This window comes from Meriones unguiculatus, chromosome 10, assembly GCF_030254825.1.
Source record: "Meriones unguiculatus strain TT.TT164.6M chromosome 10, Bangor_MerUng_6.1, whole genome shotgun sequence".
In the NCBI taxonomy this organism is placed as follows: Eukaryota; Metazoa; Chordata; class Mammalia; order Rodentia; family Muridae; genus Meriones; species Meriones unguiculatus.
Genome location: NC_083358.1, coordinates 60,921,141 through 60,936,995, shown reverse-complemented (window position 1 = coordinate 60,936,995; position 15,855 = coordinate 60,921,141). Strand labels below are relative to the sequence as shown.

The 15,855-nt window shown below is 49.3% G+C and overlaps 1 protein-coding gene across 2 annotated transcripts; it reads right to left on the bottom strand.

The window, feature by feature from the left end:
- Window positions 1-11,793: 11,793 nt before the first annotated feature.
- Ccn1 (cellular communication network factor 1) lies at window positions 11,794-14,740 on the bottom strand. 2 transcript variants are annotated; one of them, XM_021662358.2, is made up of 5 exons: window positions 14,508-14,740; window positions 13,947-14,160; window positions 13,260-13,604; window positions 12,932-13,140; window positions 11,794-12,731 (listed from the first exon to the last, which is right to left on the bottom strand). In XM_021662358.2, the coding sequence occupies exons 1-5, from the start codon at window positions 14,568-14,570 to the stop codon at window positions 12,429-12,431; spliced, it is 1,134 nt and encodes a 377-aa protein (XP_021518033.1). In that variant the 5' UTR covers window positions 14,571-14,740; the 3' UTR covers window positions 11,794-12,428. The 2 variants fall into 2 exon arrangements, with proteins under 2 accessions (XP_021518033.1, XP_060248559.1); XM_060392576.1 differs by having other exon boundaries at window positions 11,794-12,728.
- Window positions 14,741-15,855: the final 1,115 nt, after the last annotated feature.

Below are 15,855 nucleotides of genomic sequence, written 5' to 3'. Positions count from 1 at the left end.
AGCACTCTAGCCTAGAGACCAGTTCTCTGATGTAAAGGAGTTTAGGCTAGGCCAGGCATGGCGATGCTTGCCTTTAATCCAGCACTTCTGTGGGAGGTCAGGCCAAGCAGAGCTCTAGAGTTCAAGGCCAGTCTGGTATATATAGTACATTCCTAGTCAGCCAGAGTTACATACTGAGATCCTTTCTCAAAACTAACAAACCAAAAGAAGCTTAGGTTGAATAGAAGAATCTTCAAGAACAAAGACCACAGAGGATGAATGAGAGGGTGTTGGCATGTTCTAGCCCCAGCCAGGCCAGAGCCAAATGAGTTACCTCACAGCTGAACCTTGCCTGTCAAGACAAGGCAAAAGGCAGAACAGTCACTTGAAGCCACAGAATTGTGGAAGGGCTCACTAAGAACGTGTCAGGTCCTAAATTTATGTTCACAAGTTGACAGAGCTACTAGAAGCAACAGTCCCTTATAGAAGGCCGGGACAGAAACCTTGGAGCAGTTAGCCATTAGCCCAGCCCTCTGTGAAAAAATTAAAGTCAAACTCAGCCTGCTTGCCTTTAAACAAACACACTTGTTCACTGACAATGTATTTGAGCACCTGCTGGTTACCAGGTTTGGGGCTAAGGGCTGGGAATAGCCACAGATAGCAAAAGCATAATTCTGCTGTTGCGTGCCCATCTTAGGTTCTGGAATCGAAGCCCGCACTTTTACACTGGGCCATGTGGGAGCCAGGAGTAGCTCTTGTGGGTCACTTGGGAAGAAAGATGCGTACACAAAGTAAATCAAGTAAATCCTCAAAGGCTGTGAGCAGCTGGCAGAGAAAATCAGGAGGACCCACCCAGCTCTCTGATTTGTAGAGTGACTGATAAACGGAGGTAGGTGAAGCCGAAAGCAAGCAGGCTGAGAAATGAGACCTGAGGACCAGATGGCGGGTGGCATAATTATAGACGTGTGTTTATCCCAGGAGCGAAAGCAGAGGAAGAGAGCAGTCTTCCAGCCCTGAGGGGGATGGAGCACGTTGATGGCAGCCGAGAGAAGATTAGCTTCACCCCATGGACCCTCAGGAGGACCACAACCAGTCCCTGGCAGTCGAGGAAGACAGGTCTCCACTTAATACTCAGAAGGATTCCAGACCCCTCAGACTCAGCCCCAGTAGAAAGGGTGGCACTGACTGCCCAGGCCCTTGGCTTCCTCCCAGCACTGAGATTCCTAGTGTGGGCCATCACACCCAGCTCTTTTCATGGTTGCTGGAGACCAAACTGCCAGCCCCAGGCTAGCATAGCAAGCACTGTCTCCGCAGCACCCACCTGCTGAGGTTTGTCTTAGAAGTATGACAGATGAGACACACTTAATAGTGACTGGGAGAACTCTCCACGGCTGAAGACAGCACTCAGCTGGAATCCTCAGAACTTACCCTAGGAGACTGAGCTGGGGGACCAGGGAAGCGAGGACCACACGTACCGTCTGCTGTCTATCATCTCTCACCGCTTTGAGAGAGAGTCTGGGATAACTTGAGCTTTGTCGTGCTCTTGAGGCCAACACAGAGGCTCAGCCCTGGCCAGTGTGATCATGGGCTTCAGAAGCAGGGCCTCCAAGAGGAACTAAGGAAGAAGACTAAGGAGGTATAAGGAAGTCACCGGATGATTCTATTGAACAGTGCAGCCCTGCCCAGGGTCCCTGTGTGCCTGAAGATGTTCTTCTCAGCCTCTCAGCCTCCGGCCCACAAAACAACAGAGGAGGTCTTTTTAGAGCTTTGGGCCCTAGGTCCTGATGGGGGTTGGGGTGGGGGGAATGGGGATGGACAACTTCACCAGCAGCCAGGGAGCTAGAGAGAAAAGCACAGACTCACAAGTTTGTGAGGAACAGGCCTCAGGTAGACCCGGCAAGGATGGCTCAGGTGAGGGAAGCATTTCACTGTCTGGCTCAGGATGAAAGCTAAGGGGCACTGGGAACCCGAGAAAGTAAGGTAGCTCCTTCCTTCCTTCCTGGGTTCCCTGTGGTTTTCACATCTATGCCTTCTCACACACAATCCCACCGTCTCAATGAGCTTTCCCCTTTTCTTTTTCTTCCAAGACTCAGCTTTTAGGTCCTACTCCCAAATTTAAAACTCTCCCAGTTCCTGGACCGGGAAAGCCTTGTGGAGACATCACACCCTAGAGCCCAGGAAATGTCTGACTAGGTGACAGGTGCCTCCAAGCCAGAAGCTGAGTCCTGCTCATCTCCTTAACCCTCAAAGAGGTGCCTCTGAACCTGAAGTGCCTCCATGCTCAGGCTACATGCTCTGCTATGGAGCCCTCTCCCTCTGTCACTGTAGCAGGCTCACTTACACTCCTAACTGGGCAAGCATTTGTGCCCACACTATCACTGTGGCCCATCTCCTGGAGGCTGGAGTGAAACTCTGGTCAGAGATATAACTTCATTTTAAAGGAGTGAAGCAAAGCAAGATGCGGTTTCTGTTTGCTCCTTTTCACAGGGCAGAAGCCAGGGCACCTGGGAAAAGGAGTTTGGTTAACTGGAGCCCAAGCAAACCAGGCTCTCAAGGGAGGTAGGCCGGTCATGGCCAAAGCTTTGCAAGCCACTGACCTAGCACAAAGCCCTACTGTGGGGAAACTGAATACCAGGGTGTGCCTTGTGCTACGAGAACAAGATACACATAAACCCAAAGTTATGTGCAAGATAGACCCGGTAATGGTTATTGACTGGGCACACGAACTGGCCAGCAATGTCCTGTAAATAGCCAGCTCCCTCGAGCCACTGAAACTGTGGTTTTATTTTCAGGAGTTTGATATTGCACACCGGTTTTCAGGAGAAACATAAATAGGGCCCCAGGGAGCCTAGCATGGAAGCGGGTCTGGCTACAGCTGCCCAGGCTTTAAAGAAGTAGGTGGAGAGCTGCTCCACAGAATGTTAGGGATGTGGGTGTGAAGCCCCCCTCCCCCCAGTGCGTCTGTCCAGCCCAGACAGCAGGAGCCTGGAGGTTTCTGGTGTTATACTTGTGCCACAGGGAAGAACAAGGTCCATCCAAGGCCTTCCCGCCTCTGCATGAACAGCTTGTTTCACACTTCTGTGGGGAGAAGACAGGGATCACACGAACACGTCACTCACTCGCGCATCCTTACTCTCCAGGATTTCTGTCACCCGCTGCTGTGTTGGACACACCAAAGTACAGAAGACAGCAAAGCCTGTTCTGGGGCTGCCGGGAACTCGTAATCAGGGAGGTTCAACAACTCCACTGTTGCTGGAACTTTTTCTAAGTCTACCAGTTTTGAAAAACAAATCATCTTATTGTGGGTAGCATGCCATGGTTTGTGATTTTTTTTTTTTTTGAGACAGGGTCTCATATATCCCAGTTGTCCTTGAACTATAATTGAGAACCACTCTGAACTCCTGCTCCTCCAGTCTCTACCACCCAAGTGCTAGGATTACAGGCATGCGTCACCCCACCCCATTTATGAGGTGATGGGACTGAGCCTAGGACTTCATGCCTGCTAGGTAAGCACTCTACCAACAGAGCTGTCTCCAAGCCCACGTGTGTCCCAGTTGAATTGACTGGGCTTTTCTTGGTGGTACATAAACTGATGGCATAGCTTGCAGTGGCCACAGTATCACATGGATGAACAGGGCACACAGAAGTGCAAAGCAGTAGCTTAATGATACAGGAATCCAACTAGGAGTGGATGCTGGAAGGTTGAGCCTGTGTAAATGTACCATATGAGGTTCACTTTGCAGAAAGAAAGAAAGAAAGAAAGAAAGAAAGAAAGAAAGAAAGAAAGAAAGAAAGAAAGAAAGAAAGAAAAGAAAGAAAGAAAGAAAGAGGCCTGATCCCTTTATCTAGGGAGCAAGGATGAACTCACCTCCCCTTCTCCTCGACGGTGAGAGACAATGTGCAGCCTCGCTCTGGTTCTCTTCCTATGAGCCACCAGAAGCAGGGAGCAGTCTAGAAGGCAGTCCTTCAAGGTCAGGACATGACACTATTGATACTGGCTCTCTGACTCCTGGATGGAAGAGTCCTTCCTCTCTTGCTCTCCGTCTCTCAATCTCTCTCTCCACATATGTGTGCATACACACAGAGGGATAGATACAGGTGTATAGATTTATGTAAATGAGAGCATTTCTGTGATTGAGCCAGGAGCTGATTACACAAAGAGAACAAGTGATTGCTAATCTTGGCTTCTTGGCCAAAATTCAGGAGGAAAAAAAGAGTCTTACAATCTACTAATGTCACAGGGGATTTCTTCTCTCTCTCTCTCTCTCTCTCTCTCTCTCTCTCTCTCTCTCTCTCTCTCGGATAAATTATTCCTCACCCCAACGTCAGAGGCTCCAGTTGCTGGAGCTGAATCACTGCCATGTCCTATTTATTTAAATGTGTGCCAGGGGACCTGGTTTTTTATTTATGGGAGCATGAAGAGAATATACAGCTTCTGGGCCAAGCCTAGGGTTACCATCAGGAGTAAAAAACATTCTTAGGAGTCCTTGCTCATAGCCAGATAGCAGCAGAGGTTTAGAACAAATGTGTTGACAGAATAATATAGCCCAAGGTCCTTAACTTCTGTTATTACTGCTGTGCTGTTTTAAAACAGGGTCTTGCCCTGCAGGCCAAGATGGCTTGAAATTCATTATGCAGACTAGGCTACCCTCAAACCTGTGGCCTCAGCCTGCCAAGTCCTGGCACTGCAGGCATGTGCTACCATGGCTGAACCACAGAGCCATCTCCCTAGCCCCAAGCCTTCAGTGATTGGTGCAGAACACAAAGGCTATGTGCTTCTTTGCAGTTCTTGTGTGGCACGTAAAGTAGTCATTGTATCCCTGTGCCCCCTCCAACACCCAATGGGGTCAGTAGGGACTGTAGCAGTTCTGTTTCGTCTGGGGGAGCAGCTGAAGTAGAAAGAGCTGCTGGAGCTCCTCTGCCAGCATGCCACCTTGGTGCAGGCTCTGGCATTCTGAACATGAAAGCCACACATACATGTCACTCCTGGAGGAACACGAAGCCGTTAAGGAACAGCTTCCTGCCCGATTCTGTGTGGTTTGTTGTCCAAACACAAGAGCATCAGATATGTAATGCCCATCCAAGCCTCCTTTCAGCTTCTGCTGCTGGGTCCATGAGGCTGCCTGAAGTGACCATCAGAAGGCCACTTCCTGTCAGCATGAGGCCAACCTGCCAGCCATGCTGAGGTTGCTGTGGGCTGACTTCTCTTTCTCTGCAGGCGTGACACACTGGCAAACTGAGGTGAACTGTCAGTTACTGTTTCTGGCTAGTGATGGCGATGCTAACCCATCCTTCTTCATAGGCTGGCAGTTCTCATTCCCAAGGTGATGAGGGATTTTTGAAGGCAACTCTCATGGATAGCACAGGCTAGCCCTGTTACCCAGGCATATCTTCCCAGCCTTACTGCTCTTCTCCTTTTTATTCTTAACAGCAAAATACAAGATGCTGTTACTACTCAGGACATGCCTGAGACTATAATATAGACTCTGAGAATGTCCCTGGGCTTTAAATACTGTGACATTTTCTGACTATGGAGGTGCCCTCCACCCCCTACCCAGATAAAGATACCTATTCATCCTTCAACACTTAGTTTTCCTGTGCCACGTGGAGGTTCTCTGACAAGACTCTGTCCTTCTATGCAGCCATACTGGTAGTGTTATCATGAACTAGAATTATTTATACACATGACAATCTTTGCCACTTGTGAGCTTTTTCAGACCGGTGAATGTATCTAAGCATTTCCTTTCTTGCCAACCATGTCTAGTTGGCCCATAGCCTGTCATAGGATTTCTATTCAGGAAATGAATGAAAGAATCAAGTTTCCACTAGATTTTGGGTAGTTCTGTTGGCCAATTGGATTTTTTCCGCATTCATTCACATCTAAAAGTACTTCCTTCCCTTTTGAAGATGACCCTCCATAAACATTCAAAAAAGAAAGAAGAGAGAGAGAGAGAAAAAGAAAAGCCAAGTATATGAATTAGGCAACTGTAAGCAACAGTTGCCTCACCAGAATAGCTTAAATAAGAAGGGATTTATTGTCACACTCAACAAGAAGGTCACAGGAACTAGGACTTGACTCAGCAGCTCAAGTCCATTCAAGTTCACAGAGGTTCCTCATTGCTGTCCATTCATTCTCCTGGGCCTTCAGGAGGGGTGGTGTCCAGCAGAGAAGAAAGGCATTTCCTCTCCTCAGCTTTTTATTATCGAGGATATCCTCTGGAGCGTTCCCTCCCCTCCGAGATTCTCTTTCAGTATCCTTGATGAGATTAAGTCATGGTGATCTAAAGCAGTCCTGATGCAATCCTTAAGGGTGAGGGTGGAGATGTGGGATTTCCTTCTCAGGACATAGGGAAGGCAGAAAACTCAGTCCACACTGAGGCTCTGCTGGTGCAGGAAGGACTCAAGGAGAGTCATGGCTGTTGGGTGAGCCTCGATAGTACCCACCATGCCAAGTGTTTAAATATGTTTGTCACATCGCTGACAGAGTGAAGGCCTGTGAAGCAATCACAAAGACTCACTAAGGAGCCACAGTAAATGTAACTACCATCTGTCCTTTTGAATTAATGATTTACTTTTGATCAATGGATGCTGAGTTCGAGAATGTGTTACCTACTTAATACTGGCTGGCTGTGCTTTTGTATGAGTATGTGTGTTGTGTGTGTGTGTGTGTGCATGTGTGTATGTGAGAGAAAGAGAGAGGGAAGGAGAGATAGAGAGAGAGAAACAGAGAGAGAGAAACAGAGAAAGAGACAGAGTGTACTAGAGATTTTCTGACATTCTTATCGTAGGGAATTTGTCTCTGTATGCCTTCCTTTTATAAAGGCAAAATAGCAACAAGAAACCCTAAACATTGCAAAACACTTTAAATGGCCAAGTATCATCTTAAATGCAAGAGGTCAACTCAAGGCATGGGCTCCTTTCCAAGAACAAACTAAATTTGGAATATGGGAGGGACCTTTCAGAAAGCCTTTGCCAGGAGCCTGAAATTTAAATTCCTGTTATGGGTGAATGCATTTGCTCTAACTAGCAAAACTTCTAACTATATAGAATTGATCTCTGTTTGCTGGTGACAAACTTGCAGTGAGTCTCTGAGAATGCTGACTCAACCTTCGGAAGCCCATTGATGGAAGTCTTGCGTAGAAACAGCACATAATACCAAGGACCTGTATCATGGAGCTTAAGTGCCTTCCTGTGCCCCAAGTGCCTCGGTCTGGGGCAAGCTCAGACAATAAATCCTCTACCTTCTACTGTCTCTTCTGCTCCTGCCTACCGAGCCAATAACTAATTACATAGACCAGTTTTCCATTGCTCAGGAGTTTCTTGAACACATCTGAAAAAGAATCATTAATTTGAAAGTAGGACCTGGAGCTATTTCTTTAAATATTCTAAAACACACCCCTCATGTTATCTGCAGCAGCCCTCCCCTCCCCTTGAGCCCAATAGCCTCTTTGGTTACTACAAAAATAGATGGTTAAATTCAGCTTGTGTTCAGGATGCGCTGTATATCTTTGATTAACTTGTCTGGTGTCAGGTGGAAAATGTGACATGGTTTTATAAATGGAGTAGGCACTTCTCTACAAAAATACAGACTGGAATTGTAGGAGGAAGCAGAGGGTGGGGTCTGAGAGGTACAGAGATTGAAAGCAATGTCTGTTCTTTCTCGGGGTGAAATAGCCTCAACACCGGTGAAAATTAATGTTCTAAGCTCTCACTTTGAGAAAGGGATGTTCTAGATTGGGCTTTGCTAATAACGAACCCGGATTTCTAATTAGCTCTTTTTGCCTTTGGCCCTCCTGGAGCTGGAGTTATAGCTAGTTGTGAGCTGGGAACTGGACTCCAGTCTTCAGAAACATCTGTTCAGCAACCTGGTGTGGCTTTTTTCAGAGAAGACAAAGATCAGTAGCAAGGGGGGGCTGATGACAAATAGGCACAACTAGACCCATGTGACAAGTGAGAAGCTGAGCCTTATTCCAAGAGCAACGCGACACCACTGGATCCTTTAAGCCATAGTTGACAAACTCTGATTTACGTTTCAGAGTCACCAGGGCTCTTTAGCAAAGAACTGATCCTTGGAGGACAAGAACGTATGTTTTCTTTATCTGTTGTGAACCACCTAAAACTCTCCCTAGTGTGCTCACCACGCATGGCTTAGGACTAGGGGAGAGACTCAATCAGTGTGTGTCTGATTCGCAAGCTGTCAGTTGACACAACTGAGGGAGGGGGTTCACCTTCTAGACAGTTCACTTGTGCAGACAGGCTGCTCACAGGCTCCTCGACCTTTTCTCCTTCAGCTCATATCAACTCATCCTCCAGGACCACTTCATGAAAGATCGGGCTGCTTCTCATAGCCCACTGAGCCCTGAGGAATGGCTCCTTTTCCTGGAAGCTCATCTGTAAAAGAGAGGAAGGGAGCACCCCAGAGCTCCACTCTGAGCTGGCACTGAAAAAACTCAGATTCAAGACAATGGGAGACTTCCTCCGCTTAATAACATGGAAGCCATGTTCTACATGACAGGAGTGCAGGTAGAACGGGAGATGCTCTTGCAGCCTCCTTTGGAAGACACACTGTCACAAGTGAGGAGGCCATTCAATAACTCAGACAAGAGATGATGGTAGCTTAGGTGTGCATGTTTGCCCAGAAGAGTAGATGAGCAGAGTGTGTGGGAACTGGAACACCTTTTTAAAGATGCAGGATGTGTTAAAGGAATTGTATTTGTAAGATTCTGTAGAGAAATGATAACCAGTGAAAGTGTCACAATGTCTGGTCTTATTCACAGGACACATACATAATCATGCTTAAAGCATGTGCTTTGATTTAAAGCATACATTCTTAGGACAGTGACGATAATGAGGCACAGGTTCCAGAGAAAATCTGTGAGGTGAGAGTATGGGCCTGCGCTGTGAGGTCCAGGGACCTCCATGGGTCTCATGAACTAAGGGTGTTGGGTGCTAAAGAAGGTTCTGGCAACATACTTTTAAAGGCTTCATGGAAATGAGTGCCTTGAACCCTAGAAAGAGTTGGACAGTTTGGGCTTCACAGATGCATGTGATTTAAGGCAACAGCCTAGGAGATGTTAAGAAGAATGCACCAGAGAGCCTCTATGATAATTGTCTAGGACATTTTAATTTTCAACAAAAATTCTAAAGGTTTGGGGCTGGGGAGATGGCCCAGAGTTTAAAAGCACTTACTACTCTTCCAGAGGACAGGAGTTTCATCCTTAGTACCCAACTCCAGTTATGGGGGATCCGACACCCTCTTCGGCCTCCACAGGCCCTGCATGTGTGGTGGTGCATACTGAAGCGTGCATGCAAAGCACACAAACACATAAAAGAAAAGTAAATCTTTAAAAAAATTCTGAAAGACATTTTCTCATTTTCACACAGAAGAGAGTGACCAAGAAACTTTCCTGGAATAACCTCGTAAGCTCATGACAGAGCTGGTGCCGTGAAAGCAGAACTCCGACTCCAGTGTGGGACTCCTTTCAGCCAGTCACCTGTCGTTCTGCCCAGAACTCAGCTCTGCTCTGTCCTGCCGTTGTGTTCAATCTAGGCTGTTTATTACTCAACAGACTTCCCGATAGTGCCTGAAGCCTAGCAGAAGACATTGTGAACAGATCAACTATGTTCCCACTATTGGAAAAAGAACTTTAAAACACGCTTTTCTAATTTTGACTCAGTTCCATCTCTTTGTGGAGTGGCCGGTGCATAGCATTCATAGGAACCAGCATCCCAGCAAGACCACCGGCTGGGCTGCTGCGTGTCTCAGAATATTTCTTAAAATTCATTGACTGCTTAAGATTCTGAGGTCATTCTATAATACCCCGGTCTTAAATCTACCATCCCAGAATCACTGGGCTGCAATCAAAAGAGAACCATGAGAAATCTTTACTGTGGCTGGCATACTGCTGTTACATACACCACAACGTATGTCATATATGTAAAGATAGGTGACTTCTGTTTTCACAGTGGTGGACCCAAATGAGATCCACTCCAGGTATAGTTGATTTTCTGTGGTCGGACTACTGTAATTTCATTCTCTACTGGTTTTAGGTCCTTCAATACTTTCTGTATTGCTGTATTTAAATATCCGTCAATTCTTTTCTGTCTGAATAAATGAGCGTGCTTCACTTTTGCTTACTGTACAAACTGAGCAAGCAGTCTTGTGGCTCCTGCTCCCCATCTGGTCACCATCACTGTGAGTTCTGGGAGAGCTTTCAAAGATCCACTGTTTCTCTCAGCTACATTGTCCCTCTTTTGAGATGCTTTACACAAGCACCTTTTGAGATGCTTTACACAAGCACCTTTTGCACATGTGGTACTCCCATGTGACAGCTCTCCGCAACCTGCTTGTGGGCTCTCTCAAGGAAACATCTCAGATTCACGCTGAGGAACCAGAACATCTTTGCTTCCGGATTCTGCCCAACAGGACTGCCCCACAAACCCCTCTCACCTTCAGTAGCCATCATTCACATGTTAATACCACACACTGGCAAGTTTAGCTGCACCCACACCATGGCCGAGTTTAAATCCCAAATACCTTAATACTCCAATGCCTCTGGCCAGAAAAACTGACCGTTCTCAAAGTACAATTTGCGGTATTTCAGGCAAGGTGCTGTCGAGGTTAGAGGCGGGAGGCTTGTGGTTGGAGATTTTCCTAACTGTTCATTTCGTAGGGTCTAAGACAGATAGTGGGGAAGTGGGTCTTAGGCTCCATCAAATCATCAATATTAATTCATCTATTGAGAAAACTCCCTTCTAGAATCCCAAGAGCTGTCCCACCCCCACCTCTTAAAGCACTTTCTCCTATGTCTAAAGATTCAAGTACTCTCCTCAAGTGCAGACTAAAATATCTCACTATGGATTTGAATGGGAGCCAGAACTAACGGTGAAAGGAAAATTTCTCTCTATAAAAGGTTTATTGTCTGCGCTTTCTAAAGATGTAGATTTTTCTAACACAGGCTACTGGCTTTTTTTTTTTTCACAAATGTTAATGCAGCTGTCTCTATCTCTCCTAGACCCACAGTCAGGCCCTTTCTTTTAAGAATGCTCAGTCTAGCCTTTGACCTCTGGAGAGCCCAGTCTATCTAAAAGCTCTCTCTGCCATCAATATAATGTATACTATTAAAAGGAAGCGGGTGGTTTGCAATGGTCCTTTAGTGGTTGGAAAGTACTTGAAATTCCTCACATTCTTTTGCATTTGGCAGCGTGTTTACCTAATCACTGGCTTATTAGGATTAACACAAGTCTTTGCTTCAAACTCATTAACAAACCAGGGATACCATAGATCCCAAGAATAGTCTCCCCTTCTGGTACCAGCCAAGGATAAAATGTTAAAGCAGCTTCCCTAACCTTTAGTTACACTTCAACCGTGCAGTTACGGTCGGAGGTTATTGAAAGGTTTCCCCACCTCTACTTATGTGATACACAGAATCACCCTGAAGCTAAAATAAGAAACTTGTGTGAGTAATGGGCACTGTTAGGCTTTCCTTTGGATTCTTATGAAAATAAATCATTGATTTGGATTAACAAATTAAATTTCAGCTTCCTTTTTATGCTTCATGTAATGCCTGTGTTCAGTACTTTGATCTCCAACCTGATGACTTATATGCCAGCATTGTCCCTGTAGAGATTTGGAACAGCAACCACTGTCCTATTTTCTCTCCTCGGTCAGTTCACTGTCACCCAAGCAGGACATCTAGAGCAGTTCTTGACACACAGTAGGTCCTCAAAATCCTGTTGGAATGACTGACAGGAACGAGTGTTCCTGATAACTTAGATGGTGTCTAACAGTACTGAACAGCATACACTCAGATATTAGGTAAATATTTCTTTATTAAATGATTAATTTCATAAATAAATTCTCTTCACTGATATAAAATTAAAATCATTTACAAATTATTCCAGTATTACATTTCCCCTCCCTCCCCGAAAGCTACACTTTGATAAATAAAAACATTCAGTCTCAAAACACCTGGTTTCTGTTTGCAGTTCAGAGTGCAGGCAGCTGCCTCTCACAGAGCTCACAGAGTGTCCGCCCCCCTCAGAAAGGAACGGGAGGCCCCTTCAGTTACTGTCAAAGGACAAACAGGCCCTTCCCCAGGCAAATCATATTATCTCTGTTACGGCTGTAGACCCAAGAGAGGGGGGAAAATAGATCTAGAGAGAGAAAAAAATACGCTTAGCAAATAATTTACAAACAGAAAACAGAACGTCACCCACACAGCACGCTCCAAAATGAAGCATAACACGAGCTCCAGTACTATGAAGCGAAGTATTCTCCAACTGCGGCTGCGGCCGTCCACACAGCCCCCCTTGGCAGTTTCGAAATACCTTAATGCTACTCAATAATGAGCAAGGCATCCCTCCTACAATGAGTCCCTTCACCCCACCACCCCACCCGCGATGCTCGCGCGTCTCTGTCCACCCCACGCCGGGCACCCGGGAGGCGGTTAGTCCCTGAACTTGTGGATGTCATTGAACAGGCTGTAGAGGCGAAAAGATGCCTCGTTGGGGTGCGGGCAGTTGTAGTTGCATTTGCAGGACTGAATCATCATGACGTTCTTGGAAAACATCTCCCCGTCTTCGCACTGGAACCGCATCTTCACGGTCCGGGTCTGCAGGGGCGTGCAGCAGCGGCCGTCCACGCAGGACCCGCAGTATTTGGGCCGGTACTTCTTCACGCTGGAGCATCCTGCGTAGGTAAACCTGACCGCTTCCGGGGATTTCTTGGTCTTGCTGCACTTCTTGCCCTTCTGGGAGAGAGAACAAAAGGAAGTCAGGAAGGGATTTTCGTTGCTGTCTTTGTTGGGGTGGGGGGTGAGGGGTGAACACAGTGTTGGGCTTCATAACGGCCAATTCCCTCAAAGCCGTCATGGACTGTCCTTCTGGAACAGAGGGGGACTCCGATCCCACCCACCTGTGGGGTCAGGGTCAAGTCCCTGCAGGAACTTACCTTCAAGCTGCTGTACCCCGGCTGTCCACAAGGCCGCACTTCACAGATCCGGGTCTCCTTCACCAGGCGGCACTCCGGGTTGTCATTGGTAACACGCGTGGAGATGCCAGTCCCGCAGCTCCGGGAGCACTGGGACCACGGCGTGGTCTGAACGATGCACTTGTGGCCGTGCAAGGGGTTGTAAAGGATTCGAGGTTCCGCGCCGAAGACTAGAGGGAGAAAGGACACGGAGGGCTCCTTAGGGGCGCGCGTGCGCACACCGGCTCCGGCAAAGCTGCGGGCCGAGGAGGCGGCTGGGCCCCGGGTCTCCAGGGCTGCGCCCACTCACCCGGGAGCCTCTTCAGCGAGCTGCCCTTCCCAACCGCGATCAGCTCGTTGTTCCTCGTCAGCTCCACCTCGGAGGCATCGAACCCCAGGAGGTCGTCCTGGTCGTCCAGAGAGTCCTTCACGCTGTCCTCGTCGCAGACCCACTCCTCGCAGCACTGCCCGTTGACCTTCACCAGCCGGGGGTTGGGGCAGCCCAGATTGGGGAGGGACAGCTCTTGGGGACACAGAGGGATGCAGCCCACGGCGCCATCGATACATGTGCACTGGTGTTTACAGTTGGGCTGGAAGCTCTCGCCGTTCTGGTAGATCCTGGAGTTGTACTCACAGGGTCTGCCTTCTGACTGGGCTGTAAGGACGGGCACGAGGGAGGGGACAGGGTTGAGACCGGCCGCCGCGGGCTGGGACTCACGCCGTACGGCGGAGCTCCCTGCAGTCCCCCCCGAGACTCTGGGGCTGAACAATACGTTAGTCAGGAATCGCTTTTCCGTATGCGCTTTTCGCTGGGCCCAGACACCCTGAATTGCATTCCAGACTGCTGAAATCATGTGCCTTTCTGCCAAGCTACCATCAACAAAGCGTCACCATACATGGTCTCAAAATTACTAAACTTCTGGACTACGGAGACTATTCCTTTTTCCTTTTTTTTTTTTTTTTTTTCTTAAAGGGGCCCAAACCGCAAGTCTCTTACCCCGGCAGATCCCTTTCAGAGCCGTGGAGCTGGCGCCGAAATTGCATTCCAGCCCCTTGGTGTGGTCGCAGGGCTGCGTCCTGCTGCAGTCCTCGTTGAGCTGCTTGGCGCAGATCTTACAGCAGCCGCAGCCGTCCCGGACCAGGCCGACTCCCGGGGCGCACTTGGGCGCCTCCAGGGGGCAGTGGCAGGCGGCGGGGCAGGTGGAGAGAGCCTGGAGCCGGGAGAGGGGGCTCGTGAGGCGGACGCATTCCGGCCACCCCGGCCACCCCGGCCACCCGGGCCACGGGGCCAGCTGTGCGGCTGCAGCCGCCGCCGCGAGCGCCTCGGCCGCATCCCGCCAGCCCGGCCACCCCGGCGGCTGCGCCCCGGGGAGTCCCCCACCCCACCCCCCCGGACACGTCGTCGGGGCTTAAAGCAACAGCTCCCTCCCAACTTCTCAGTCTAACTTTCCGTCCCGTGAAAGATCAGGGCCCGGGAGGGGGAAAGGGAGATGGTCGGAGAGGGCGGACCGGGAAGCGGTGGTTTCAAAAAAAAAAAAAAAAAAAAAGTCCAACTCACCAGCCTGGCCAAGTGGAGAATGGTGACGGCGACAGCGAGCGCCCTGGCGGTGCTGGAGCTCATGGTGGCTCTGTGGGAAGGAGCCGGGGCGAGCGCGGCGGGGCGGGGACGGCGGGCTGGGATGCTCGGGGGCGCGGGGAGGCCGAGGCGCTGGCGTGCCCTCCCGGGGTCCGGCGGAGGCGCGGAGGCGCGGAGGCGGCGAGCGGCTTCTCGGGGCTGTCGCTCACGCTCTGTCCCGGCGCCGGGAGCCCGCCCTTTATAAACGCCTGCCTCGGCGCCGCGTGTTGCAGTGACGTCGGCCCTGTCTGCGCGTTCCAGAATTCTCAAACATCTCAGGAATGTTGGTTGGCGCGGGCCGCTGCCAAGCACCTCCCCTGGCTCCGTTGCACGGCCCCCCTCCCCTTCTCAGATCCATCAAAAAAAAAAAAAAGTTCGTTTTTTCCACCTTAAATAACGACTTCCTTTGGGGAGGGCGGAATGCTTGGGGCGCGAGGGTGATGATTTTGACTGAAGTGTATGTCTTGGGGGTGAAGGGGGGCGTGGTGTATCGTTGGTGAGGGCACTTCAAATCTTTGCCTAGACACGGGAGGGCGGGAGGACCTGAGACGGAGGAACAAAAGTGGTTTTGTTGGGTGATGCCTAGTGGAGTCGGCGTCCGCCGAAGCCCTCACCCGGGAAAGAAGAGAGCTGTTTGCTTGTTTACAACCAAGGTGAGAGTAAAGCAATCTACCGAGTCCAAAGAGGAGGGGGAGTTTGTTTTCCGAGCCAGGAATCTATTTGTGGACTTCAAAGAGGCATGCTCGGATCAAGTCCCAAAGCTTTGGCAGGACGTTTATTAGCCAAGAGAAATGCATTGCAAATTAATACTTGGAGAGGCATTTATGAATGGGGGGGGGGGAGAGGGGGAGCTTGCCTCCCAGCCTGGCAAATTTCCAGCAGAGGTCTTCCCTCATCCCTCCCCCTCTTTTTTTTTTTTTTTTTTTGGTATGTTGTATTTGTTTGTTTTTGGAGGTTCCCATTTTTAGTTCCAGCCCACTGCCTGCATTGGATATCCAAGAGGAAACGAATGCAGGGAGTTCTCCGGGAGCCTGACTTCCACTTCCTCACGGATGCGGGAGGCCCGGGGAAGCCTTCCTGGCCTCTCTCCGCGGACTGGCAGCGGTGGGAGCGAAGCAGCCAAACCCAGAGCCGAGGAGACCACCCCGGAGTGATTTGTCCTGAAATCATCAGGTGCAGAAGCTGCCAGGACCGAACAGATTTCAACAGGACCATGAGCCCTTTTGATAGCTGAAAAAAAAGACTTGTTGCTAAGTTTGCCGCCAGCCCCACCCCCACCGCGCGTGTGTGC

Coding starts and splice junctions, on each gene's coding strand:
- Ccn1 (XM_021662358.2), bottom strand. CDS start 14,570: ATGAGCTCCAGCACCGCCAGGGCGCTCGCTGTCGCCGTCACCATTCTC. Junction 13,605..13,946: donor TCTGAAAGGGATCTGCCGGG/GTAAGAGACTTG, acceptor CCGTCCTTACAG/CCCAGTCAGAAGGCAGACCC. Junction 13,141..13,259: donor CTCGCTGAAGAGGCTCCCGG/GTGAGTGGGCGC, acceptor TTCTCCCTCTAG/TCTTCGGCGCGGAACCTCGA.